Below are 27993 nucleotides of genomic sequence, written 5' to 3' on the forward strand. Positions count from 1 at the left end.
GCAGCTCTAAGAGGGGAGCCCCGTGGCGTCACGGGCCGGCCCCGCCCCAGGCTGGGCCGGGAGGGCGGCGGAGGCGCAGCCGGGGACGGCGCTCGGGGCGGCGGCGGGGGCCCGGCGGCGAGCACACGCGTGGCGGCTGCCCCGGTCTCGGCGGCCCCATGGAGGAGAGCGAACCGCTGCTGTCCGGGGCTCGCAACCCCCGCGGCTCGGGCTCGGGTCCCCCGGATGGGGCGCTAGGGGGCCGCGGCCCCGGCCCAGCGCGCTCCTATGGCGCCGGGGCTGAACCAGGTAAGCAGGGGCGGGGCACAGGTGGGGCGGAGCGCAGTGAGGAAAGGGCTCGGGGGGAGGGGACGCAGGTAGGGCCGGGAGGGGATCTGGGGGACGGGGTCGGCTGCTGAGATCCGGAGCTCGAAAGGACTGGGGACTGAGCGGAAGGGCTGCAGCCCCTGGAAGGAGGGGGAGGGGCCGCGGCGGGGGGGGGGGGGGCAGGAGGATGAATGGGAGGCGCCGGCTCCTCTGGCGGTCCCGCCCTCCTGTCCCCCAGCCCTCCCAGCCCCCACCCGGATCCGGACCGAGACTGCCCCTGCTCTGGCCCCAGGCCCGGCCCAGGCTCGGCCCAGACTAACCCAAAGTTGGGGGGGGGGGGCGCTTCCTCATGGCCCCTTTAGGGGGCTCCGCCCGGGGCCGGGCTCCCTCCTGCATCCAGCTCCGAAGTCCGAGCCAGCCCCACTTTCTCTCTTCTCTGTCCCGAGGCTCCTCCAACCCTGGACGCCCCCCTCCCAGTCTGAGGTCCCCGAGGTGAAGCCGGGCATCGGGTGCTCCGGTCACCGGCTGGGCTGGCAAGGCTCCCGCTCCCCAGCTCGGCCGGTCGGTGACCTCTGTAGCTAAGCCGGGGAGATGGTCCCCTGGGCCCTGGGGGGGGGGGGACTGGCCGGTACCCAAATGCCGTGAGTGAGCAGGCGGGGCCGCCCAGGGCGCCCCATCCCCAGCTCCAGGCTTTGACCTCAGCGTCCCCTGCTTCCGAGGCTCCCGAGGGAAGCCCGAGTTCCCAGAGGCCTCTGGGTGACCCTCCCTCCGAGCCGGCGGCCACTCGCAGGGGCTTGTGTTTGTCCGCAAAGGCAAGGTCTCAGCTCTGCGCCTGTGCCCAGGACGCCCGGGCGGTCCCTCCTTCCCTTGCCTGCTGACCTTCCCACCCCTGCTATCGGGGCCTCCCGGCTCCCAGGAGCCCCAGAGTCCCCTTTCTCCGGGGGTGCAGGGGCTCCAGGAGCTTAGCTCGTCTGACTGGGATTGGCTTCAGAGGGTGGGACCAGAGCCTGCCTCTGACGGGTGCCCGGGGAGCCCTTTGCCCTCCTTGGGCCTGTCTGTTGAGGCAGGAGGATCTGATGATCCGGGCCGGGCCTTTCCCTTCCAGATTTATGACCTTCAGTCTCATCTAGATCCATCCATGCAATGTGCATTTATTTCATGCTTACTGCATACTCCTGCTTGCCGAGTGCTTGGGATAGGATCGCCCCATCTAAAGGGTCTTTAGAAGGTTCTGGAGGTTGGGAGGCAGGAAGACCAAGCGGAGGCTGTTGCCCTGGCCTGGGCCTCAGGGGAAAGGGAGGGAGGGAGGGAGGGGGGCCCCAGGCTGGGTTTGGGGAGCCCTGCCTCGTATCCTTGAGCTGCCCTGCACTGATCCCGTCGGAAAGGAATCTGTATCGGAGCAAGGCTCTCCCTTTACTGCGTCCTGGGACAGGTTAGCCAGTCTCAACTTGGATACTGCCAACGAGCAGGAAACTCGCTACCTTTTAAGGCAACCCCATTCCATTGGTAGCTAGTTCTAGCCTGGATCTGCCTCTGCAGCTTCTGGCCAGTTTCTGAGGCCCCTCTGGGGCCGGGCAGAAGCTGGTGCGGTGCCCCCCCGGCCAGTCGGGAAGGGGCTGAAGGTACAGAGAGGTGACCTCTGTCAGAGCAGGGGTAGGGGGGCCCCCTGGGCATCCCAGAGGTCAGGTCTTTGACAGCCGAGGTTCCTTCCTGCTGGAGTCTGGGATCCTGCGTCCCAAGTCCTTGCCGCCTCCCACAGCGGGAGTGCCGGCTCCCAGGATGCTGTGCCCGGCCCCCTGGTGGCCCATGGTGACCGTCAGAACCCGCAGCCCCAGGTCTGGCCCCTGGTTTCAGCTGGACTTCGGGGCCCCTTAGGAAAGGCCCCACGGATTTCTCTTTTGTGCCCTCGAGGCCTGCCCAAGTGCCAGCCTCCCATAAGCAGGAGGCGCAGCCTCACAATCCGGGTGCCCGGTGCCCACCTCTTGGCTCCGGCTCTGAGTGGGAGGGGGCCGTGTTCTGGGCCCGGCACCAGGTGGGGCCCACTGCTGACCCTTCCGGCCAGGTGGCGGATGTCGGGCCGCAGCCAGACCCCTCCTGGGGGCCCGCGAAGACCATCTGCCTTGGCAGTGGGCGCCCACACTCCCTGCCAGCCGCAGAGACCTCGTCCTCACGCACAGGGCACTGGCTCAGCGTGGGCTGCCCCTGACAGAGGTCACCTTCTCTCTGTACCTTCAGCCCCTGCCTGACTGGTCGGTGGGCACTTCTTGGCTGGGGGGGGACCCTGGGCAAGCACGTGCCTCAGTTTCCTCCTCTGCGAGATCAGAATCAGCCCCATGGGCCCCGCTTGTCTTGAGAGAAGGGCGTGGAACCAGTGCTGTTTTACAAACGTGGGGCCCCCGGCACGGGGTAGGTGTCAGGACCTTGCTGTGGTGGGAGTCCCTTCGAATGGAGGCTCTGGGGTGCTCAGGGGTGGGCGGGGGTCGGTCTGGCCCCTGCCTCGGGGCTCCATGCAGCCCGGCAGAGGGCACTTCCCTGTGCAAACCGGTGAAAGTGCATTTGGGGAACACTGAAGGTGCACCGAGAATCAGGTCAGCCTAGGAGGGAGCAGAAGTTATTGTGTCTCTCTTACGTCAGCTCTGGAGTCAGGAAGCCCCGGGTTCGAATGTGGCCTGAGGCACGTGCAGCTGCCGGACCTTGGACAGGCCCTCTCCCCCGAGAGCTGCAGTCATCGCTGCAGGGTCGGCTTGCCCCTTGCCCCGCCAGGTCTGCCCTTCCGGTCCTCCCGGCGGGGCACATGCTCCGGGCACCTCTGACGGGTCCCGGCCCAGAGTGGCTGCCGAGCCAACCCGTGCCCACAGCTCCCTCCCGGCTGGGACACCTGACCCGGAGCCCGTCTCCCCTCTGGCCAGCGATGGGTGTCTGGGCTCTCTCTGCCCTCCCTGGGTCCCGGGCACACACGGCCCTGCTCCTCTCCCCTCCCCTCCTCCCCCGGGGGATTGTGGGCCTCCCCTTCTCATCTCCCCCGCCTCCCGGCCTGTACGGGGCAGCCGTGTTCTAGGGGCCCGAGGGCACCGCCCGCTCCCTGTGGCCTCCAAGTGTTTCTCTTCTGAATGGCACGAGAGGGCAGGACTAGGTCAGACAGTGCACCCTGAGGGTTGGGGCAGGGAGTGGGCTAAGGGGTGTGTGTGTGTGTGTGTGTGTGTGTGTGTGTGTGTTGGGGGCTGCAGCCCCCTGTGGGACTTGCTAAAGCCCTGGGGCCCCTCAGGCTTGGGTGCTTTGGACAAGACGGCCCCTGCCCATATCTACGGGCCATCTCTTCTGTCGGGCCGTACACTGAAGCGCCACAGTTGGGCCGTCCCCAGGACCTCTGCCCTGACTTGTTCCTCCCTCAGAGGGCCGGGAGCCAGAGACGGGAGGGGGGCCGAGAAGCCCCCCGAGTTATCCCCAGCTTCCCTCTCCCTCTAATTTATAATAATTTATAATTATATTAATTACATTTTATATATATAATATTATAATTAATAATTGTAATCCTCCCCACAAAAACAAACTAGGAAAAGGCAAAGCGAGGGATGGAGCGGTTCAAATGTTCCGTCAGCCCCAGCCCCGGACGCCCAGAGCCCCGAGTTGCCCCTGCCCCTGCCCGCGCCCTCTGGCAGGAGGCGGTGACTGCTCGGTCCCGGGGCAGCGTTGGGCTTCTTTTCTCTCGGGGCTGCCGGCCAGCCGGGCCTTCTTCCTGCACAGAGCTCCCCCCCATTCCGCTGGAATGGCACGCTCCTCTTGGTGTGCAAGGCTCACGTGCCCCTGTTTGCCACGCCATTCCTGGGGGGGCACCTCCTTGCCCCGTTTGGGGCTCCCGCAGCAGGGTGCTTGCGATACTTAGGGGGTGACAGCGCGCTGCTTCTTTCCTTGGGCCGCCGTGGGGCCCCGGGCCACCGATGGGGGTCTGGCCGGGTCAGGGAGCACGGGCACAGTTCCGGAGCTTTCTGGGCCGTTCCGAGCTGCTTCCCAGAGGCTCCCGCCTCCGGCGTCTGTCATTCTCCTTTGCGTTCCTGATCGAGCTGTGTGTTTGAGGCAGGACCTCCGAGTTGTTCTCATGTTCAGTTCTCCAGTTGTTAGTGTTCTGGAAGGTTCTTTTAAAATCCTCCATCCCTTGAAAAGTGCCCTGGAGGCGGGGCGGCCGGGAGGGTCGGGGCTGGTGGATCCCTGGACTCGGGAGCTCTGAGGGGCGGCGGGGCTGACGGTGACTGGGTGGTCACACGCTGGTCATCAGCTGCGGGGGGAGGAGGAGCATCCAGCCCTCAGAGCTTCTGGGTCAGTCAGCGGGGCTTGGGGCTGGGAGTGGCCACTGAGCAACCGGCCTGGGGAGAGAAGGGGAGCCGGGCTCTGAAAAATGGAAGGTAAGGAGGGAGGGAGACAGAGAAAAAAGGGAAAAAAAGCAGAGAGAGGGAGGAAAGGAAGGAAGGAAAAAAGTAAAGAGAGCAATGGAAGGAGGGAAGGAAGGAAGGCAGGAAGAAGAGAAGAAAAAAAGGAAAGAGCAATGGAGGGAGGGAAGGAAGGAAGGCAGAAAGAAGAGAAGGAAAGAGAGCAATAGAAGGAGGGAGAGAGAGGGAAGGAAGAAGAGAAGAAAAAAGGAAAGAGAAAGCAATGGAAAGAGGGAAGGAAGGAAGGTAGGAAGAAAAGGAAAAAAAGGAAAGAAAGAGCAACGGAAGGAGGGAGAGAAGAAGGAAGGGAGGGAGGCTAGAAAAGAGCAGCAGGCAGCTGTGTGCTCCTTTATCCCTTAGGGATGGCTCCTTGGTACTCCCTCCCCCCCTTCATCACCGGGTCCCGCTTTGTTTTTTCACCTTCATCAGTGGCTAAAACCCCTCTGTTCTGACCCTAAGTGTGCAGTCTGGGGTGGGGGGGACCCTCTGAAAGGCGGGGCAGAGAGTCCCTCCGGGGCAGGGGAGAGAGGGCCGGCCGGGCCCTTTTCTGCTCCGTGGCCAAGCCCCGTGTGCCTCCTGTGCTGTGGAGGGGCTGGGCCGCTGGCCTCTGGCTCTCTCTCTCACCCCCTCCGGGCCCTGGGCCTGGCAGGGCCGCTTCCCAACGGGCTCGGCCAGGTTTTCCGGTAGAGCCGACGCTGCTTGGGAATGAATCACGGCTTTGGGCAGCGCTGCCGGCCGAGCTCTCCTGGGCTCCCGCCAGCCCGTGGCACCTCCTGGGCAGGGGCACCCACCCGCCCGCCCGCCGAGGCCTCTGAGAACCCCTCCCTCGGCCTGCCCCGTGACCGAGTGACCGCTCCCCGCGGGGGCTGAGAAGAGCCCCCCGAAGAGCAAAGGACTCTGGGCCTGCCCCCTTTATTTCCTGCAGAAGTGGGACAGTTGCTGAGAGAACGGCAGTAAGTCAGCCGAGGCGATGGGGGGCGCTCTGGAAAGAGCCCTGAGTTCAGGTCTCGCCTCGCCCTCTTGGCAGAGTCAGTGTCAGTCACAGCCACAGCCCATACTGCTAAGGATGCGGGGCCAGGGCAGCCAGAGGCCCTGGATTCGAATCCGGCCATGGACGCCTGCTGTTTGTGTGATCTGGGTGAATGACCGGAGCTCCCAGGTCACTTCAGGCTCTGCATTGTGATTTTATAGCCTTTCCTCTCTCTAGCACCTCAGTTTCCTCATCTATCAAACGGGGACCCCTGAGGTCTCCCTCAGCTCCAGATCTGTGATTCTTGGGAGCACCCCAACCCCACAAAACCTTGGAGACAAGTAGCACAAGTACTATTCACCCCATTTCTCAGAAAGGAAAACCGAGCCCCAGAGAGGGGGAGGAGATGGTCCCAGGCCACCCAGCTAATCATATTGCAGCCGGGATGCAGACCCGGGCCTCCTGCCTCGGTTTCCAGCACCCTTTCCACGACAATCCTTTCACTCCTCCCGACCTCAGTTTCCCTGTCTGTAAAAGCGGCTGGGTGACCCACACTCGGTGACCGATTTCTCTCCTCTGTGCCCAGGTGCCGACGCCCACCGGGAGCTCTGCATCAGCCAGGCGGCCGTGTTCATCGAGGACGCCATCCAGGTAGGGCGGCCCGGCCTCTGTCCCTGCGGGGAGGGCGGGGTGTGTGACCCAGGCGGCTCCCCGGCCCCGTCTGCCCGCGCCGTCCCCCCGGCCCCACGGGGGCGTCTGTCTGCTCGGGCCTGGGCCTGTGAGCTTTTGGAAGTAGTGTGAAGTGCCCAGTGAGTCAGGGACGCTGGGAGGGAAAGGCCTGAGGGTGGGGGGCTCCTGGGCCGCGTCCAGGCAGCTGCCCCCTCTTGTGGAGGGAAAAGGAAGGACAGACGGCATTCTGGGAGGGCAGCACCGTCCTTTCATTTCTCCGAAGATTACATTTTTATGAAATTATTTTACTTTATTGAAAATTTAACATTAATTCTCCTTCTGCCTTTGGTGCGTCGAGACTCCCTTTATTCTGAACCGCACCGGCCCCTCCCGGCAAGCTTCAGTTTGAGCTCACGGAGTAAAAAAGAGAAGGAAACAGAACCAAACCCGTTAGCAGGACCCGAGAGTGTCTGCGGCACTCTGCCCCCCCCCCCAACGCCCCCTGGGGGCCAGCTGGGGAGGAGAGCGGGTGCTGCCCCTTCTGGGGGGGGGGGGGCTGGTGCTGCCCCTTCTCTGGGGAGGGAGCGAGTGCTGCCCCTTCTCCGGGGAGGGGAGCGGGTGCTGCCCCTTTCCTGGGGAGGGAGCGAGTGCTGCCCCTTCTCTGGTGGGGGGAGCAGGTGCTGCCCCTTCTCTGGGGAGGGGGAACGGGTGCTGCCCCTTTCCTGGGGGGGAGCGGGTGCTGCCCCTTCTCTGGGGGGGGTGGGTGCTGCCCCTTCTCCAGGAAGGGGAGCGGGTGCTGCCCCTTCTCCGGCTCAGTGGAGTCAGTATGACTGCAGTGTCCTCCTGCCCTCAGGGCTGGGGGGAGCAGGGCTGCCCCAATTTAATAATCTCTTCCTGAGTCTCCCGCCCACAATGCAACTCCACTGTAACATTAACGATAGTTCCAATGATTGCGACTCCCAGTGCCCCGTGTGCCGGACTCAGTCCTCTGCGCTGTTGGGGCCCGGCTGCCTCTGGGGTCTGGCCTCTACCCGCCGGACTGGGCGCCTCTGTCTCTCATCCCTCTCCCGGCTTTTGTCTGTGGAGCCCGAGTTTGGCTTTGAGTTTAGCATGGAGGGCGCCGGGGGCGGTTTCTTTCCTGAAGCCCCTGAGTTGGGTTGGCCAGCGGGGACCTGGGTCTGTGGGCCCCCCCACCTGGGCTCCCCCCCTTCCTGGGTCCCCCTGGGCTTTCTTCCTAGGCCCCCTTCCCCTCCTGAGGTCACCCATGGGGTCCCCCTCCCACTCCCCTCCTGAGCTCCCCCCAAGCTCTCCCTGGGCACCTCCCAGGGGTAACCCCACTCCTCCCCAGTCCTCCCGGTGTGGGGCATCCCCTCACCTCGTGCATTTCTCCTTCCAGTACCGCTCCATCTATCACCGCATGGACTCCATGTCGCTGGCGCTCTACCGATGGCACTACTCACGCATCTGCCAGGGGTGAGAATTCCCGCCCTTGCTCGCGGGTTTCCTGGGGGGCTCCGCTGGATTCTCTCCAGAATCATTGTCTTAAGACCCCTGGGCATTTCTGTCCTTGGCCCAGTGATCCGGGAGGGTGGCTTGTGCTGCCCATTTTAGAGATGAAGAAACTGAACCTCAAGTCTTAAATGACTCGCCCCAGAGCCAAGATTCAAAATGGGGTCCCCGCTGACTCCGTGCTCGGGGCTCATTCCTCTGTGAATGAAGGACGGCTGGGGCTCCTGGGGCTGTCAGCCATGAGACAGACCCGAGGTACTCCCAGGATTTGGGGTCAAATATGCCTCCGATGCTCACCCCTTGTGAGATTGCTTTTGGCCACATGATTTACATCCCCAGATCTCAATTTCCTTATCTGTGAAATGGACTCAGTGGCCTCTGAGACCTCTTCTAGCTTGACACGTGGGACCCCATGTCAGGCTCAGCACGGACAAGGGCAGTGGGGGGCCATGAGGGCAGCTCAGGGAAAGGCTCTCACTGGGAAGGGGGCGGGCGCAGCAGGGACCCATCCATACTGGGCTTGGGAGGTCAGGCCCCAGGGACTGCTGTGCGACTGGACCCAGTGCTCCGGGGCTTCCCAGTCTGTTTTCCCTCCGGGCTTCTTGGGAGCTCAGCTCCAGGCCTAGGGCAGGATGAGGAGGCCAGGAGATGGATGGGCGAGGTGGGGGTGGCGATAAGGGCTGGGGAGGAAACCTTAGACTTCTCCCTGTTCTGGTGGGGCTGGCGCCGGGCAGACCGCTGTGCCCTTGTCTGCATGCGGGGCGCGGGACTCCAGGGCCTTGTCCATGCTTCCAGAGCGGGGCTCTGGGTCAGCCGTGTGGGCATCGGGTGTTGAGCCAGTTTATCAAGGATTTCAGAGTTTGGCTCGGCTCCATGACAGGCTTGGCGGTTGGTGGGCAGCCAGCTGTCCTCATGGCAGGGTCAGCCTCGTGGTTTTTGTTTTTTTAAATAGCATTTTATTTTCCTCTGTTTCATGTCAAGAAAAAATTTAGCATTTTTTTAAATAAGTTTTTTCTTTTCAAAATCCATGCAAAACTAGTTCCCAGCACTCACCCTGCAAAATCTCACGTCCCACTTTTTCTCCATCTCTCCCCCGGACGGCGAGTCATCCAACGTGTTTCTCGACACATGCCCTCCTTCGATACGTATTTCCACATTATCAGAGCATTCGTTTTTACAACATTTTGAGTTCTAAATCTGTCTCCTTCGCTCCCCTGGCTTCTTCCAAAGATGGTGAGCGTGTCCTATCATGTAAGACACATTTCCATATTAGTCTCAGTTGTGAAAGAACAAACTGTTCAAAAGGGGGACAAAAAACAAATGGGAAATCCGCATCAGTCCGATTCTGAGTCCTTCGGGCCTTCATCCGAACATGGGCAGCATTTTCCTTCGGGAGTCCGTTGTGTTGTCTCGGCCCATCGTGTCGCTGAGAAGAGTGAGACGTTCGGGGTTAACGATCCCACAGCGTGACCGATATTGGGCGCTATGTTTCCTGGTTCTGCTTATTTCTCTGCGTCAGTCAAGTCTTTCCGGGTGTTTCTGAAACCTGCTTGGGCATCGTTCCTTATCGCACAACAGTGTTCCTTCACGTTCATGTACCACGGCTTGTTCAGTCGTTCCCCTTCAGCTCCCAGTGAACAGACTGCTCTGATATTTCTGGGCCCCCTCCCCATTTTTGTAATCCCAGATACAGACCCAGCAGTGGTGGCCTGGTTCCTGGGATGTGTATGTTCCGTTGCTTTTTAAGTAGAGTTCCAAACTGCTCTCCAGAAGGGCTGTATCAGTTCATGACTCCATTATCAAAATGATCAGTTTTGCATTTTATAATGCTCTTTATCTCGTTTTGATCAATTTTTCCCCTTCCCGTAGATCTGACAGGTATACTATTCTTTGTTCTTCTAATTTGCTTATAGTGTCCCCCTTTTATATCTAAATCATTTTGATTTTCTGAATTTTCCCTTCCCATTTTATGTAGATATTGCTTATAATTATCATTATGTAGATATTGCTTATCATTTTAAGGAACACTCATTCTATTCCTATGTTCTCTTGTGTTTTTAATGGGAATGGATCCTATCATTTTGTTAAGCTTCTTTGACATCTGTTGAGACAATCATATGATGTCTGTTGGTTTTCTTATTGATATGCTCGATTATGTTGATGGTTTTCCTAATATTGAATCAACTTTGCATTCCTGGTACAAATCCCATTTAATCATAGTGTACAGTCCTTGTGGTATGGCCTTGCTAGTATTTTGTTCAGAACTTTTGCATTAATATCCATTATGGCAATTGCTCTATAATTTTTGTTCTCTGTTTTAGCTCTTCCTGATTTAGCTATCACTACCATATTTCTGTCATAATTTGGTAGAGCTTCTTCTTTGCTTATTTTTCCAAATAATTTATATAGTACTAGAATTGTTTTTTGAATGTTTGGTAGAATTCATTTGTGAACTCATTTGACCCTGGGGATTTTTTCATAGTTTGTTAATAGCTTATTCAATTTATTTTTCTAAGATGGGGTATTTAGGCATTCTATTTCCTGATCTGCTTACCTACTTCTTATAAATATTCATCAGTTTTACTTAGATTGTCAAGATTTAATGGACTATAACTGGGCAAAATATTTCCTAATGATTTTTTCTTCATTGGTGATGATTTTACCATTTTAATTTTTGATACTAAAAAAATATGGTTTTCTTTCTTTTTAAAATCAAATTAGCTAGTGACTTATCTAGTTTTATTTTTATTATTTTTCCATAAAACTAATTCCTAGGCTTAATTATTGATTCAGTAGTTTTTGTTTTACTTTCAGTCTTATTTTGATTTTCAGGACTTCCAATTTGCAGTTCAATTGAGGATTTTGAATTTTTTTCCAAGTCTTTTTAGTTGCATACCTAATTCATAGATTTTTTTCCATTTTGTTGATATAAGAATTTAGAGAAATAAAATTCCCCTTAAGTACTGCTTTGGCAGCATTCCATAAGTTTTGGTATGTTGTTTTATTGTTGTCATTCTTTTTAATGAAATTATTCTATGGTTCTTTGATTCACTGATTCTTTAGGATTACTTCACTTCTAATTTTTAATATAGTCCACTGTCCTTTGTGAAATGTAATTTTTATTGCATCGTGATCTGAATTCTGCCTTTTTACATTTGATTTTGAGGATTTTATGCCCTTTTACATAGTCTGTTGTGTAGGTGCTATATACTGCTGAGAAAAAGGTATTTCTGTACCCATTCAGTTTTTTCCAAAGGTCTATCATATTTAATTTTTCTAATATTATACTTACTCCTTGCCTTCTTTGTTTACTTTTTGGTTGAATCTATTGGATTCTGAGAGGGAGCAGTTGAGGTCCTCTACTAATATAGTTTTGCTGTTTATTTCTTCCTATAATTCACTTAACTTCTTTAAAAATTTGGATGCTATACCAATTGGTGCATATTTTACTTTGTTATCTATGGTACCTCTTAGCAAGGTTCCTTATCTGTTTTAATTGGGTCTATTTTGACTTTTGCTTGTTTAAGATCAGGATTGCTGCCCCTGCCTTTTTTTTTTTTTTTTTTTTAATTTCAGCTAAAGCATGACAGATTCTGTTCCAGCCCCTTACCTTTATTCCATGTATGTCTTTCTAGTTCAGATGTGTTTTTTGTAAACAAAATATTATAGGATTCTGGCTTTTAATCCATTCTTTCTATTCATGTTTTATGTAAAAATTCACTCCATTTACATTCATGATTATGACTACTACCTATGTATTTCCCTCCATTCTGTTTTTCCTCCTGGTTGTCCTCTTTCTGCTTCCCAGTGTTTTGCTTCTGGTACCATCTTCCCTAATCTGTCGTTCTTTCTATTAGTGACCACCCCTTCTTTTACTTATTGCCCCTTCTCCTACTTTTCTGTCAGGTAGATAGATTTCTGTACTCGATTGTGTATGGTATTCCTTTCCTCTTTGAGCCAATACAGAGGAGAGGAAGGGTCAAGTGATGTTCATCACCCACCCTTCCATTCTCCCCTCTGCTCTAATAGGTCTTTCTTGCCTATTTGTGTGAATAATTTACACCATTCTAGCTCTCCCTTCCTTCTGCCACCATCTCATCACATTGTATGTTATTTCTTCAAATTCACTTGATAGCCCTACCTTCTGTCTTGTGTGTATTCCTTCTAGCTGTACTATTAGTGATACAAGTATTAAGAGTTACAAGTATCATTTTCCCATGTAGGGATGTAACAGTTTAGTTATATTGAATCCTTTATGTTTTCTTTTTTTTCCCCCTTGTACCTGTTTATGCTTCTCTTGGGTCTTGATATTAGAGAACATATTTTTCATCTAGTTCTGTTTTTCTCCTTAGGAAAGCTTGAAATCCTTCTCTTTCATTGAACGACTGTTTTTTCTTTTGAAATATTATGCTAAATTTCACCAAGTAGGTAATCTTTGGTTGTAGTGCTAGTTCATTCACCTTCTAGATATGTTCCATGACTTCTGATCCTTTCATGTTGCTGCTCCCAAATCCTGTATAATCCTGATTGTGGCTCCCTGATATTTGAATTGTTTCTTTTTGGCCACTTGTGGTATTTTTTCCTTGATATGATAGTTCTGAAATTGGGTTCTTGTATCCTAAGAGTTTTTAAAAACTTGGGGATCTCAGTGGAGTCTTTCAATATCTGTTTTGTCCTCAAGTTCCAGGACATCAGGACAGTTTTCCTTGATGATTTCTTGGATGACGCTGTCCACGTCTCCTTTTGATTATGGCTTTCAGATACTCCCATGATTCTTATTTTGTCTCTCCTGGATCTATTTTCCAGGTCGATTGTTTTTTCCCATGAGGTATTACATTTTCTTCCATTTTACTCATTCTTTTAAATTTTTTGATTGATTCTTGATGTCTCATGGAGGCATTAATTTCCATTTCCTCAATTTTAGTTTTTAAGGTGGTGTTTTCCTCAATTAGCTTTCATACTCTCTTTTTCATTTTGCCATTTGTACTTTAAGGAGTTGTTTTCCTCAGTGGATTTTTCTATCTTCTTTTCTGTTTGGTCACCTCTATTTTTAAAGTAGTTTTCCAAGTTCTTGACTCTTTTTTTTTCATAATTCTCTTATGTCACTCTCATTTCTTTCCCAGTCTTTCTTCTGTGTCTCTCATATCATCTTTAAGCATCTTTTGGGGTTCTTCCATGAGTTCTTTCTGGATCTGAGATCATTTCTTGTTTTTCTTTGGGGTTTTGCCCATAGATGTTTTGACATTGTTGTCCCGAGTTTGTGTTTTGGTCTTCCCTGTCACCATAATTAGTTTTTATGGTCAGATCTTTTTTTTTTTTTTTTTCCCTTTGACTCTTTTTTTCTTCTGTCTCTGTCTCTGTCTCTCTCTTTCCCTCCCTTCTTCCTCCCACCCTTTTCCCCTTTCTTTTAAACGTGAATCTTTGTTTCCCTGGGGCTGCACTGAGGCACGTGCCAGTCTAGCCGATGGTGGATGCCTGTTTGGCTGAGGCTGGAGCACACGGAAGCTCCCCTAGTTTTGCCAAGGCACTGGGGGTGCCTGCTGTACCTCCTAGGGCCCGGATGAGGGGATCCTTCTGCAGATCCTCCAGGCTTCCTGGGTTAAAAAGTTGCCTCCTCTCCTCCCGGCTGCTGCCCCAGGGCCCTCGGGGTCTACTCTGTAGCTGCCCAGAGGTGGGCACGGGAGGGTCATGGCTTCGCTGCTTGCTCGGCCATCTGGGCTCCCTGCCGGACGTTTAACAGAGCTTTGGCTCCTCCCCAAGGATTTTGAGTTTCACCATTTTCCTGATCCTGTCTCTGGCCTTCATCGAGATCCCTTCTTCCCTCACGGTCACCTCAGATGTCCGCTACCGCCAGGCCCCCTGGGAGCCTCCGTGCGGCCTGACCGAGAGCATCGAGGCCCTCTGCTTCCTGGTCTTCATAGTGGACGTGTCCATGAAGGTGAGCCTGGGGGGGGGGGGAGGGCTGCCCCAGAGCTGGCCCCCCTGCTAGCCTGACCTGGGGGTTTGAAATCATCGGGTTGACCCTTGTGTTTGTGCTTTTAAAACGGGCTTCTTGATCTTTTGTTAGGAAGGCACTTTGCCTCCATCTTATCCCCTCCCTCCCGGTTTTTGTAACAAAGAAGGAAAAAGAGGAGAACTGACACGATAGCCTTGTCTTGACAGTGTATACGCTGCTCTGTACCTGCAGTCCCCCATCTCTGCAAAGAAGAGATGCAATCTTTCTCCCTTTCTATTTTCTCTGTCTCTTTCTCTCCTCTCTCTCCCTCCTTTTCTCTCTTCCTCTCCCTCTCTCGTGTCCTTTTTCTTTCCCACTCTTCCTCTTTTCCTCTCTCTCTTCCTCTTTCCCTATTCCTTTTTCTCTCTTCCTATCTTTTCTGTGTCCCTCTGTTCGTTTTTCCTCTCCCTTTTTCTTTCCCTCTGACTTTTCTTTCACTCCCTCTCTCCCTTTTTCTTTCCCTCTCTTCCTTTCTTTTTCCCTCCCTCTCTTCCTTTTTCTTTCTCTCTCCCTTCCTCTCCCTTCCTTTGTTTTTTTCTCTCTCCCTATCTTGTCTGTGTCCCTCTGTTCCTCTCTCTCTCCCTTCCTCTTTTCTCTCTCTCTCTCTGTTCCTTTTTCTTTCCCTCCCTTCCTTTTTCCCTCCTTCTTTCTCTGTTCCTTTGTCTTTCCCTCTTTTCTTCTTTTCCTCTTCCTTCTTCCCGCTCTCAACACCCTCTCCCCTCTCCCTCCCCACCCCCATCTGTCTCTTCCCTTCCTTTCCCTTCCCTTCCAGCCCTCCTCTCCTTCTGCTTTTCCTGCGGCTGGGTCCCGCTACTCTCATCTGTAATCTATAATGTGAGCCCCGTCCCCCGGGCCTCCCCTGCTGCCTCCTGGGATGGAGAAAAGCCCAGCCTTCCCCGGAGGTGTCGAGGCCGGCTCAGGGCGCGCCTTGGTCTTCTAGAGCTACCTGATTGGATGGAAAGAATTTCTGAAAAACCCGTGGCTGCTGGCTTACATCGTGGTCCTGGTGGTGTCTGTGGCTGACTGGACTGTGTCCTTGAGCTTTGTCTGTCAGGAGGTGAGAAGGCTGGGGACGGGAGAGGAGGTCGGGGATGAGAGAGGAGGCCGGGGATGGGAGAGGAGGCTGGGGACGGGAGAGGAGGCCGGGGACGGGAGAGGAGGCCGGCCCTTTAGGATAGAGCTTCCTTCTGTGGCTTCCGCCCCCGCTGGCCCTGGCCCACCACATCTCCAGGCGGGTCCCTAGCTGCCACTGCCTGTGCCCAAGGGGCTTAGGGACCCATGCCCTTCTGTCTTTCAGAAGCTGCGAATCCGCCGGGCTCTGCGGCCCTTCTTCCTCCTCCAGAACTCTTCCATGATGAAGAAGACCCTGAAATGCATCAAACGGACGCTGCCCGAGATGGCCAGGTCTGTGGGTAGGAGTTGGGGTGTGGACACCCCTCTGATTGCCTCACTTTGTCCATCTGTAAAATGGGGGCCAGAGTAACCCCTACCTCAGGGTGGTGAGATCACCCTGATAGAGCACATTGTGACCCTGGGAGCGTCATAAAACCGACGACTCCTAGTTTGTATCTGGGTTCGAGGAAGGGGGTGGGACCATCTTCTGTGCTTGGAAGTCATGCGGACCCAGACCCCCGGGGGGGGTGTCCCGGGAATGCCCTCCCCCCCAAGGGAGCAGGCGCCCAGCCACGCAGAGTGCCGGGGACCTCGGCCTCTCCCTGCGCTTGTCTGGGAGGTCTCCTCGGAGGCTGCTGGTGTCGGGATGCTGCCGTCCGCTCGGGACGAAGGGCCCCTGGGGCGGGCCGTTGGTCCCTCAGGCTGAGTCGCTGGTCCCCGGGCCAGGCTGGGCTGTTGGTCCCTCAGGCTGAGTCGCTGGTCCCCGGGCCAGGCCGGGCTGTTGGTCCCTCAGTCCGGGCTTTTGGAACCTGGGCCGGGCCAGGCCTTTGGTTCCCTGGGCTGGGCCGCTGCCCCTCCCCCCAGCTGACGCGTGTCCCCCGGGGCTCTCCCTGACAGCGTGGCGCTGCTGCTGGTCGTGCACCTGTGCCTCTTCACCATGCTGGGGATGCTGCTGTTTATGCGGGAAAAGGTAAGGGGGAAGGGCCCCGGCTGGGCCCCAGAGGGGAGACCCAGCCCCGAGAGGGCGGGAACCCACCCGTCCAGGGCGCGGCACGTCGGCCGGTGTTTACGAAGCGCCTACTGTGTGCCAGGCGCCGGTGATTCAGAGCGAGGCAAACGCCAGTCCCTCGAGAAGCTCCCGGTCTGGTGGAGGAGGGGCCCTCCTAGAGACGGGATCCGGTGGGGGGTCGCTGGGGGGAGGTCTGAGATTCTGGGGAGTCAGAGGAGGCAGCGAGTCAGTCAGAACTTGTCGGAGCAGCCGGTGGTCAGAGCAGGTGGGGGTGGCCTCCCGGGGGGCGGGGGCGGGGCCGCTCGGAGGCCGGGACCCTGGATGGAATGCCAGAAGACTCTGGAAAGGGGGGTCCCGAGCAGGGCAGCAGTGGGGGCTGGGACGGCCGAGCAGCGGGTATTCAGCTGGAATGAAAACTCTGATCCGGGCCTAAAAGCATGGAGCCCCCGCCTGCTTCGGGTGGGGGGGGAGGAGGGGGGAGAGGAGAAGGGGGGAGGAGTGCTGGAAGGGAAGGCTGGGCGGAAGGTCGGGGCCAGGGTGGAAGGAGCAGGGTGGGTTTGGGGGAGCACCCCCCCACCCCAATGTGCTTGTTCTCTGCCTCCGACTTTCCCCCTAAAAATCTGGAGAGTGGGGGTGGGGGCCCCTTGGGTCTGGGTCTGGGGTTCTGTCTCCTGACTGGGAAAGCCTGGCTGCTCTTCCTGCTTCTCGGAGCGAGGGAGGGAGTGTGTGTGCCGCAGGGGGATGACGTTTTTGGCCAGAGCAGCGGCAGGCGGGGATCGTGGGACCCAGGACTGGGCTGGAGGGACCTCGGAGGCTGGCTGGCTTCCCCTGCTCTTTTTACAGAGGGGGAAACTGAGGCACGGCAGGTCCCGTGTCACAGGGAGCAGGGCCTCTCCCCGGCGGCACAGTTTGGCTCCTCAGGCTCTCGGGCCTCCTCCCTCAGTGTTTCCTCAGCCCTGGTGCCGAGGGTGGGCCTGGGTCTTTGCACAGTCTCAGGGACCCTCAAATTCGCCTCGTCCTTGTGCCAGGATCCCCCTCTTTGCTCCCAGTTATGGGGGGCCACCCCCGCTCGCCCGTCCAGCCGCCTAACGCCCCCTTCCGCCCCTCCAGGATGTCCAGAAGGACCAGGAGCGGCGGCTCTATTTCCGGAACCTTCCCGAGTCCCTGACTTCCCTCCTGGTGCTCCTGACCACGGCCAACAACCCTGATGGTGAGTGAGGTGCCCGCGGCAGGGGGCTCTTTGGGAGGGGGCTCGCTGGGAGGGGGCTTGGGCTCATCTGCAGGGGGCTTGTTGGGAGGGGGCTCGCTGGCACGGGGTCCGCTGGGAGGGGGCTCTTTGGGAGGGGGCTTGTTGGGAGGGGGCTTGGGCTCATCTGCAGGGGGCTCACTGGCACAGGGTCCGCTGGGAGGGGGCTCTTGGGAGGGGGCTTGTTGGGAGGGGGCTCGCTGGGAAGGGGCTTGCTGGCAGCAGGCTCGGGCCCTTCCCGGGATTTCCTTCCTGGGGGCTCTGAGAATCTCAGTGCTCCAGGACTGGAAGGACCCTCAGCAAGGCCTCTCCCTTCCCCCCGCCCCCCCCACATCCTCTCTAGGGCTGGACCCTGGGCCATAATTCCCAGTCTGGCTCCCGGGCCTGGTCCTCCTCAGACCCGAGCAGAACAGCCCCCCCCCCCCACCTCCCAGATCCACATTTTGGGCCCTGCAACTTCCCCCTCTTCTCCCCAGTCCAGAATTGTCACAAGGGGGGAGGGGGGACAGGGCCGGGGCGGGGGTGAGGGTGGGGGAGGGCTCCTTTGCTTATTTTATCCAAAGCTGGCCTCTAGCCTCTCTCCTGCCACGCCCCCTCCCCCCCAACATAAATCTGGAACCTCTGGGAGCTTTGGGGTATTTGGGGTGGTTCTAATCGGATTCCCCCCCGCCCAGTGATGATCCCGGCCTACTCCAAGCACCGAGCCTACTCCGTCTTCTTCATCGTCTTCACTGTGATAGGTGAGTCAGGTTGTGTGCAGTGGGGGCGGTTCTGCCCGGCCTTGGGGGGGGGGGGTTGGCCCCTCGGGACCTGGGCACCGCCTGGGACACTGCCCCCTCCCCCGCCTCCGGCTCACCTCCCCTTCACCATAATGGGATGAGCTGGGCCAGGACACGGACCGTGCCCCCCCAGCCCCTTCCTCACCCCTACCCCGCCCCCAGCTCACCCTCGGCCCCGCCTCCTCCCCGGCAGGAAGCTTGTTTCTGATGAACTTACTGACCGCCATCATCTACAACCAGTTCAGGGGTTACCTCATGGTGAGTCGGGGGCAGCCGCCGAGCTCCCTCCCGCCCCGGGGGTCCGGGATCCCAGGATGGACCTGGATGACTTAGGGGGGATCGAGGCTGGGGTCCTTTCTGGGGGGGGAGGGGCCGGAACCTGGGATTTCGTGGGGTGGGAGCCCCCGTGTGGGGCTGGACACGGTCACTTCTCCTCGGCAGGAAGCCATCCAGTCCTCGCTCTTCAGGAGGCGACTGGGGATCAGAGCCGCCTTCCAAGTCCTGTGCTCCCTGGAAGGGGCAGAAATCCACCCCCTGGTGTGAGTGTGGGCGGGGCTGGCGCTTCTGGGGGGAGCAGGGCCCCATTCGGGATCTGGGGTGGAGGCCCCTCCCCTTTGGGCTGGTCTCCTGAGATTTTCAGTCCTGGGGGGGAGGGGAAGGGGAGCTTCTGCTCTGGTGGGGGGAATCGCCCCTTGTGGGAGGGCCGGCCTTTGAGACCTCCCCCCACCCTTTCTGTGTCCCACCTGGCCCCACCTTTGGCACCCCAAGGGCTTCTGGGAATAATGTGCTCAAATATATCAGTGCGGAGGATCCTGAGGAGATCCCGTCCGACTGAAAGGCAATTTTCAAAAGGTTTTAAACAGTGTTCCCAGGCCCAGGGTGAGGGCACTTGCTGTGGGTCCCGGAGCCCCTCAGGTTTGGCCGCAGGGTTCCAGGATCCATTGGGGAGCCCCCCCCCCCCAGCCCGGGCTCTGAGGACGAGCCTTGGGGCCGGACCCTGGGGAAAAGTGGGGCTGGCTGCTGGGGGCCGGGGCACGAGTCCTTCCCGAGGCTCTGCGAGGGCCACCTGCCTGGTGTGACTTTGGGGGAGCCCCGAGGCAGGGGCGGACTTGTGGGGGCTCTGCTGGCGTAGCCCGGGCTGCGACTGCCGGACTCCGGGGTGGGGCCCTGGGCTCCCCCGGCTTGGGCACAGACCCGTCCTGGTCTCCTCACAGAGTCGGGGTTAAGCCAGAAACGTTCCTCCAGATGATCCAGAAAGTGAACATGAAGCTTTACCGCAAGGAAGCCATCGTCCAGGTGAGTGGGCTCCGGCCCGGCCTCTGCCCCAGTTAGCCGGGGCGTCCCGGGAGCCACAGAGAGCGTCGCGGTCCGGGCGGACCCCCGTGAGGGGGGGGCCGACGTCACCCGGGCCACTCCCCCACGGCCAGGAACCCCGGCCGCGAGCAGAGGCATCCTCCCCGCCCCTTCCCGCTATCTGAGCTCGCTCACTACTCCCCCGGGGCCAGTGCTCCAGGCTCAGCCCGGACCCGCCGGCTCCTCCTCCTCCCTGGCCCTCCGAGGCAGCCCGGGTCCTCAGGAGTTTCCTTCCTCCCTCCGCAGGCTGTCGGGGCCCAGGCCGGGGGGCTGCTGTCGGCCGACCAGTTCCAGGACGTCTTCAACGAGCTGGACAAAGACACGGTTAAGGAGGTCGGTCCCCCGGGGCCCTGGGGCTGGGGTCGGGGGGGGGGGTCTCTCTGACGTCAGGGGGTGAGTCGGCTCCGGGGGACCCGTCGGCAGCCCGAGCGCCTCGCGCCCGCAGGGGCTTCCCGACTCCCATCGTCCTTTAGCGGCTGACGCGGGTGAAGGCCTCAGTCCGAAGGCCTCGGGCTCCTTTCACGTGGGAGAACCGGGCCGAGGGCTTTTCTTTGAAGGAGGTGTCTGAGGATGGAGGGGGGCGTAACTGGGCGTGGCCTTGGGCCCCCCAACAGTGACTCGGCTTGCTCTGTTTGGCCTTGAGTTTTCTGCCTCGTCCTCGCGTCGGGCCGGGAGCGCGCTCCTCCCCTTGGGAAACCACCCCGGCCGGGGGCGGGGCCGGGGGCGGGGCCGGGGGCGCTCTGCAGCATCATCTGTTCCTGTCCTTTCCCAGCATCCCCCTCGGCCCGAGTACCGCTCCGCCCTCCTGCGGCGCGCGCAGTCCGTCTTCGGCCATCGCTACTTCGACTACCTGGGGAACTTGGTCGCCCTTGGAAACATCGCGTCCATCTGTGTGAGCCTTGCCCCGGGAGGGGGCGCCGTCTCACTCCCGTTCTGTCTGGCCTCGGTTCTTGTCGCCCCCGAGACAGTTCGGGGGTGGGGACTTTGCGGCCTTTTTGTGCCTGGGGCTGACGGCGCCCGGTGACGCGCTCTCCTCCCTCCCCCCAGATGTTCCTGGTGGTCAACGCGGACAAGCTGCCCAGCGAGCGGGATGACTTCGTTCTGGGGGTGAGCCTCGGGGCCCCTGTCTGCGTTTTCTGGCGGCAGGGGGCGCTGTCTTCTGGCGGCAGGGGGCGCTGTCTTCTGGCGGCAGGGGGCGCTGTCTTCTGGCGGCAGGGGGCGCTTTTTCTGGCTGCAGGGGGCGTTTCTTCTGGCTACCGTCCGGCCGTTTTGTCCCTTCCCGGCCACATGAGGTGCTCCACACGTGTGGGAGCTCCCGAACCCCCTTTGTGTTCTGTGGGTCGGAGCTTCGGGAGCGGGTTGGACAGAGAGGAGCGTCCCGACGTCCCGAAGCCCTTCTCTGTCTCTTCCCTGCACGCTGGGTCCCCTCAGGCTCTCGAGGGCTGCGAGACCCTCTCTGGTGGTGATCTGGTGACCCGGATCTGCAAGTGAGGGCGAACCCGCCCGCGGGCCGGGGCTCACGTTAGGGCGTCTGTCTTTAAAAGCTGGCAGCCCCCCCCCCCCCCAGTCTGTATCACTTCTGCTTTAAGGGCCCCCCTGTCTGCGGCTCCCCCCTCTGGGCCCCCCTGACTGGGGTCTCCCCATTTTGTGTCCAAGGTGCTGAATTGCTTCTTCATTCTCTACTACGTGCTGGAGATGCTGCTCAAGGTGTTTGCCCTGGGCCCGAGGGGCTACGGCGCCTTCTTCAGCAACATCTTTGACGGGTTTCTCACCGTGATCCTGCTGGTAACGGTCACTGGTGGGGGGGGAGGGGGCGGGTGCCTCTGACTGTCCCGGGGTCACTGGGGGGCACTGACTGCCTGGGGCTCTGCCCCTCCCCCCATGTCCTTACTGCCCCCTCTCCAGCCTCCCCCGATCCTGATTTGAGCCGCCCCCCCCCCCCAGGGGGTCCCTTCCGGAGGCCGAAGCCTTCCCCAGGGGCCCCCTTTGGGGCAGCTGATGGTTCGGGGCGAGGTTTTCTCCCCGCAGACCCGGCATTACTGGAACAGGGTCTTTCTTCTCTCTTGTGGTTAAAGGTCCTGGAGATCTCCACTCTGGCCGTGTACGGCTTTCCCCACCCGGGCTGGTAGGTGACCGCGGCAGGGCGGCACCGGTCTGGCGGAGGGCGTGGGGGTGGGGCAGGCTGGCGCCTCGCTGAGATGGGGGTCCGGGCCCCTCCCTGCTGCCCGCCCTGGGGGCGTCCGGACCCCGCTCTGCGTCGGTGGGATGGGCGGCTCCCTGCGGCTGCCGGGCCGCTCGTGTCCCGCCCCTGAAGCCCCGTGGCCGGAGAGCGTGGATGTCCCACCCTGGGGGCCGGGTCCCCCAAGCCCTCCGGAGCTCGGACTCTGGCTGAGATCAGGCTGAGGGGGCTTTGCGTGGGGGTCAGGGAGACCGGGAGCGGCCGCCTCGGGCCGAGGGCGGGGGCACCGCTGGCCCTGGGCCCGGCGGGTCTTGGCTTTGTGCCTGAGCTCCTCATACCTGGCTCTGCCCCCCCCCGGGCCCCGGCCCGGCTTCTGGCCTCAGGCTCCCCCCGTGTCTCCCAGGAAGCCGGAGATGCTGGGCCTCCTGTCTCTGTGGGACATGGCCAGGCTGGTCAACATGTTCATCGTGTTTCGGTTCCTAAGGATCATCCCCAACATGAAGGTCAGCGGCGGGCAGGGGCTGCTCCCAGACCCCGGGAGGGGCTCACGAGTCCCCTGGGGGCGGAGCGGGGAGCTGCAGAGCAGACGGGCCAGCGCCCGGGGGCAGGAGGAGCTGGAGGCGGCCGCGTCTGCAGGGAAAGGGACTGGCGCTCTCTTTTTCAGCTGATGTCCTTGGTGGCCGGGACGCTCCTGGACCTGGTCAGAAACATGAGAGCCTTTGCGGGGATCCTGGTGGTAAGTCAGGTCCTTCCTGTGCCCGGGTCCGGGCCCTTGGCCCCTGGGGAGGCTGCCTGCGGCTGGGGGGCCGGATGGTGGGTGGCTGTTCCAAAGCCCTGGGCCGAGACCGGATCAGCTCTCAGGGAGGCCCCTAGGCAGGCAGCAGCTGACTGGGGAAGGGTCTGCCCTCCTTCCTGCTCCTGGGGCCTCCTTCCCGCTCCTCGGCCTCCTTCCTGCTCCTGGGGCCTCCTTCCCGCTCCTCGGCCTCCTTCTTTTTAAAAAATCCAACCATGGAAGCCATTTTTGGCCTGGGCATTTGGGGGGACGTGGAGACCGTCTTTAACAGACCATCTGCCGGGAGCATCGGCTCCTCCGTCTGGACTGAGAAGGGACGCGGCCTTCAGGGCAGCTTTTCCTCTGACGAAGGAGGAAACTGAGACCCTGCCAGGAATCACTCGCAATTTAATTTGAACCCAGATCCTCTGAGAGCCCCGGAAATCCTTTTCCACATTACAGCCACCTCCAGCGATGGAGCAATTCCTCCGCTGACGAAACAAGGGCTCCTCGTTATACTGCAGTGGGGACCTAAGGGGCAGGCAGACCCCCCACCCTCCCCCCAGGGCTAGGGACAGCTGGAGAGGGGGACACTGGTGGCTGTTCCCTACTTTGTCACTCATCTGTCGCCACCTAGTGGCTGTCGGCTGAAAGGCTCGTGCAGGAAGAACAGGGTCCCTTTCTGCTTGAGGCTCCGAGCCACAAAGGAACCTTTGCGAGGCTCCCCAGGCTCCTCTTCAGAGCCCTGGGTGGGGAATTTCCACAGCCTGGTCCCAGTCCGTTCCAGGGCCCAGCGGCTTCCCTCAGTCTGTCGCCCGGTCCCTCGAGGGCCCTCCGACCCGCCGCCCTCTGTAAAGTGGGTCCCGGCTGGCTAAACGGCCTCCGGCTTTCCCTGCAGGTGGTTTACTACGGCTTCGCCATCGTCGGGATCGGCCTGTTCCAAGGCACTCTCGGGTCCCCTCCCGGAAACCACAGGTGAGCCTGGCTTGGGGCGGCGGGGACGGGATTTGGGGATGGGTTGTCAGCAGCTCAGTGGGCCGCTCCCCCGGCTCTGGCCCTCGTCCCTGGTGCCGACTCGCGCTCTGAGCTGGCCCCGCGGCGGCCACGGGCAGCATTTCTGGAGGCCCCCGGCCTCCTCCTCTGGCCTCCATCCCTCCCGCCCCGGCCACGCAGGCCCGGAGACGTCCCTGGCAGCGGGAGGCGCATCGGGACAGTGATTGGGCCGCCCCCGGCCTGGGATGTGGCACCCGCCGGCGTGAGCTGGATCTGGGCCCGGCCTGGGGAGGCCGTACCCCTCCCTGCTGCTTTTTGCCCCGGTCGGTTAGTTATCAAGTGCTTCCTGGGTGCTAAGGGCGCCCTGTCGGGCGCTGGGAGCGCAAGGGAAGGCGTGACCCGGCCCCACGGAGGTCGCTCGCCCACGTCTGTGCTCAAGCTCGTGCTGTGAAGGGGTGGCCCTGGGGCGGGGGGGGGGGGGATCGCCCTGTGGGCTGGCGGAGGCTTGGCGTCGGGATGGGGCTCCGGGCCGGGGGGGCTCCCGGGGGTCTGGATCACGGCCTGCCTTCGTGGCTCCATCCGTTTGTGGCCGTGGAACGGCCCCGCGAGCACGGGAGTCTCCCAGCAGCCTGCGGCGTGAGACGCTGCCCTTGAGTGTTGTCAGGCCCCCCGGCCTGTGGCAGGACTTGAATCCGGGTCTGCCTGGCCCCTGACGCTGCCCACTGAGCCACAGCGCTCCCCGTCAGTCTCATTGTGTTTCTGCAGCCTGGTCTACGCCAACAGCACGGCCAACGGCTCGGCGCCCTGCGGGACCTTCGAGCAGCTGGAGTACTGGTCCAATAACTTTGATGACTTCGCGGTGAGTCCCGCCTTGCCCCGCCCCCCGCCCCCCCTCCTCCCCTCCCCCCACGCGCCCCCCATCTCACCGCTTGCGGCCGCCCTCCGTCCCTAGGCCGCCCTGGTGACTCTCTGGAACGTGATGGTCGTCAACAACTGGCAGGTCTTCCTGGACGCCTACACGCGCTACTCCAGCCCGTAAGTGCCCCCCCCCCCCCTGCTGTTTCTCTGCCTGTCACCCCAAGCAGTAGGACCCGAGCGGGGCAGCTGGGAGTGATGAGGACGGGAGGGGTCCCGAGGTGGCGAGGGGCCGTCTGTCAGTGGGAGGGCCTGGGGCTGGCGGGCGTGGGGGAGGGGGCCTGCTAAGGAGAACGGGCACCTGCAGGGCCGTCCAGTTCTGGGCTCCCGAGCAGGGGAAGGATCTGGTCCTCAGGGTGGGATGGACCGCCTGGGCAGGTAGTGAGCTCCCCGTCACCGGAGGTCTTCGGGCAGGCCCCCTCTAGCCCACGTGTCTGGTGACAGAGCGTGCCCGAGGACACGGGCGGGGGGTCTCCGGGGCGGGGGCCAGTGGCGGCGGCTTTGGGCCGGGGTCCCAGGAGGCTGTGGCCCCTCCCCGCAGGTGGTCAAAGCTCTACTTCGTGGCCTGGTGGCTGGTGTCCTCCGTGGTCTGGATGAACCTCTTCGTGGCTGTGATTCTGGAGGTAGGGGCGGCGGGAGCCTTGTCCCTGGTCCCGGCTCGGGCAGTTTCCCCCCTCGGGCCATTGCCGACGCCCACGTGGGCCCCGGTCCTCTGCCCCAGGCTGCCTCCAGCTGGGGAGCTCCCGGTGTGGGAAACCCCTCTCTTGGGCTTGGAGCTGGCCGCTGGGACACCGAGGAGCCCCCGAACCTCCGCCCGCCGGGCCCTGCTCCCGCGCCTCGCTCCTTGCCCCGGCCGCTCTGGGGCCCCCACACTCGGTGCTCTGGCAGCGCTTGTCAGGAGGACCCCCGGGCATGCCCATAGCGACCCTTCCGGGCCCTCCCCTACTCATCGCCAGTGAAGTCCCAGGCCCCTCCCCCCAACCTGTTGGCTGCATTGGCCCCAAACTGGCCCCGCGCCCGCCTCGGAGGCCCCAGCTGCTGTTAATTATGGAGGAGCGGCCAGAGGGGGCGGAGGGGAGTCGGGGCAGTAACAGTGGCAGGCTCAGCATCGGCTGTGAGCGCAGGAAGCGGGGAAGAGTCCTCGCCTCTGAAGCATGAGGCTTCCGGGGGTCCGAAGAGACTCGGGGGATGGGAGCACTGTGGGGGAAGGGTCCCCCTTCCTCCTGGCCTCGTGCGCCCTGGCCAGGAAGGGGGCTTAAGATTACAGAGGGGAGAAGGGCCTCAGTTTCCCCATCTGTAATGTGAGGGGGCTGTGCCCCTTTAAGTCCCTTCTGGTGCTTTTAGCAGAGAATTAAATCAGTAACCTGTGAGGGGCGGAGGGGGAGGAGGAGGAGTCAAGGAGAAGGAGGAGCCAGAGGGGGGGGAGGAGGAGTCAGAGGAGAAGGAGGAGCCAGAAGGGAAGGAAGAACCAGATGGAGGAGGAGCCAGAGGGGAAGCTTTGGCTCAGGCACAGACCCTCCTCTCCCACCCTAGAACTTCATTCACAAGTGGGACCGCCGAGGCCAGCAGCAGCCCGTCCCCGGGGTGTGCCAGGCTCCCTACCAGATGACGGTGGAGCTCATGTTCAGGTGAGCGGTGATGGGGCACCAGGGCCAGTCGCCCCCTCCCGAAGGCCAGCCTCTGCATGTGGAGCACATGGGGGTCCCAGGGCGAAAGGAGGCCCTTTGGGGAATTGGGGGGTGGGGGGGTCTCTTATCACAAGCCTGGAGGGGCTCTAACTTCAATCCCCTTTGGATCCAAGAGTGCGAGGGGAGGGGAAGCGCAGGAAGTGGGAGTCGTCCTTCCTTTGGGCCGCCCTTGGGATCAGTTGACATATAAAGTGCCTACTCTGTGCCAGGCGGCGCTGGGAGTTGGGGGTGGGCCACCTGGGTTCCTGGGTTGGCAGAAAGCCTGCTTCCGGCCTGTGGGGAGAAGGGGGGGCGTCAGGAGGCTTAGCTTCCCTGTGGTCAGAGGCGCTTCTCTGGGAGCCTCTGGGCTAATCCAGTGAATGTTCACTAAAGTGCCTACTCTGTGCCAGGCCGCAGGGCCCAGACCTTGCCTCCCCCGTAGGCCCCAGCAGTAACCCCCAAACGCAGTAGGTGCTCGCTGGTGAGCACGGGGAGCGGGCGGTGGGCTTCAGGGGTCACTGACCCTCGCCCGTCCTCCCCGCAGGGATGTCCTGGAGGAACCGACGGAAGAAGAGCTGGTGGAGAAGCTGACGCAGCATCCTCACCTCCACCTCTGCAGGTGACAGAGGTGGCCCCTGCCCGCGGCCTCCCCCGCCCCGGAGGGACGGCACGGCCTCGGGTATCGTCTTGTGGGGTCCTCGCCGGGAAAAGGGGGACGGGCTCCCCGCCCTGGAATTGTTTCCATTCCGCAACCCACTGGCGCCCATCTGTGTGGAGGGAGGAGCGGCTGCCCCTCGGGGAGGACATCCTGCGGGGAGGACGGCTCTGGACACCTGCAGGAGGCCTCTCCCCTCCACCGCCGGCAGAACAACCCTGTCATTTTTCACCTGCGAGCCCTTAGGAGCATGAGGGGCCGTGCTCGGGAGGAGTGTGAGACCCCTGGTGGGGGTCGGAGCCGGAGCGCGGCTGATCTCCGACTGTGCCTTGGGAGGCTCTGGGGGGTCCTGGGCATCTCACCTGCAGAAGAACCAGCTTTATTTTTTAGCCTGAATGACGACGCCAGCCGTGCTGTGCCTACTTTAAGTGACTGGGGACTGCAGGGAGGGGGGCAGTCAGGGGTCCCCAGGGCGGGTCTCTCCCGGGTCGCGGCCCCCACGCCTGATAGTCCCCTCGGCCTTTGTGGGCGGCTCCTGCCTTGGATGGCAGCGGGGTCAGCGGGGTCATGCCCGGGGAGACTGGTCTCTGCCCTCATCCCCTCTGCACCCGCTCCCCATCTCTAATACGCATTAATTGAGGTCGGGTCTGTGGCAGGAGGAGGCCGCATGTCTCTGTTACACTTCTGGGCGTGGCGCTGCAGGCCCCCTCCCTCATCCTCCCTGATCTCTTAGAAATGGCGCCCGGACGTGGGGGTAGCCCTTGTGCCCCAGCTCCTGGGCCGGGGGGACGGAGCTCAGAGGCACGCTGGGGGGCCCGAGGGGCTCGAATGCAGATTGTCCTGCGTCCTCCCAGAACCTGGGCACCGACGTAAGGGAGGTCAGCCAGTGCTTGCCGGGCGGCCCTCGCGGGGCTTTCTCCGCCTTCCTCTCCTCCCCCCGGCGCGTCCCGTGCTCCTTCCTTCGGCAGCGCCATTGCACCGTGAGCGCTCGGGATGGGCCAGAGCCTTGGTCACAGAGAAGGATGCAACCATTGAGTTCCACTGTATGCACCGTTCCGCATCCACAGTCCATCGCCTCTCCAGGTGCAAGAAGCGGATGAATTTAAGTGCTTCTAGTGTCCAAGTGGCTTAGCTTCTCTTCCTCCCCAACCCTAGAACCCGCCTTGTTTGGTGCCCCCTGCGAGGAGGGGGGGGAGGGAAGTCATCCCTGTCCCTTTGGATGGGGGTCATCTTTCTGCAATAGGTGGGGGGTGCTCCCCCCCAACTGCTCCCTCAGGGACAGAGACGGGACAAAGATTTTTTAAAAAAGATAAAAAGAGTCAGCAATCATTGCAAATACTAATCAACCTGGCCTGGGCCACGGCTCCCACCTAGAACCCCAAAGTTGGGCTGCTTCCATTTTAATTAAAGGGGAAAAACAATACAAATGTGTCAACAAA

General features: G+C 60.0%; 1 protein-coding gene across 2 annotated transcripts; it reads left to right on the plus strand.

The window, feature by feature from the left end:
- Positions 1-104: 104 nt before the first annotated feature.
- TPCN2 (two pore segment channel 2) lies at positions 105-27993 on the plus strand. Of its 2 annotated transcripts, none has more exons than XM_051964220.1 (25): positions 105-288; positions 6287-6351; positions 7766-7842; positions 13639-13816; positions 14814-14930; positions 15171-15277; positions 15884-15956; positions 17106-17205; positions 17916-17981; positions 18214-18278; positions 18462-18559; positions 19235-19316; positions 19620-19706; positions 20146-20265; positions 20421-20480; positions 21030-21158; positions 21449-21498; positions 21956-22055; positions 22217-22288; positions 23223-23299; positions 24083-24176; positions 24270-24352; positions 24774-24855; positions 25766-25860; positions 26444-27993. In XM_051964220.1, exons 1-25 carry the CDS (start codon positions 159-161, stop codon positions 26520-26522), a joined length of 2286 nt encoding a protein of 761 aa, XP_051820180.1. In that variant the 5' UTR covers positions 105-158; the 3' UTR covers positions 26523-27993. The 2 variants fall into 2 exon arrangements, with proteins under 2 accessions (XP_051820180.1, XP_051820181.1); XM_051964221.1 differs by having other exon boundaries at positions 173-288; positions 13716-13816.

This window comes from Antechinus flavipes, chromosome 6, assembly GCF_016432865.1.
Source record: "Antechinus flavipes isolate AdamAnt ecotype Samford, QLD, Australia chromosome 6, AdamAnt_v2, whole genome shotgun sequence".
Classification (NCBI taxonomy): Eukaryota; Metazoa; Chordata; class Mammalia; order Dasyuromorphia; family Dasyuridae; genus Antechinus; species Antechinus flavipes.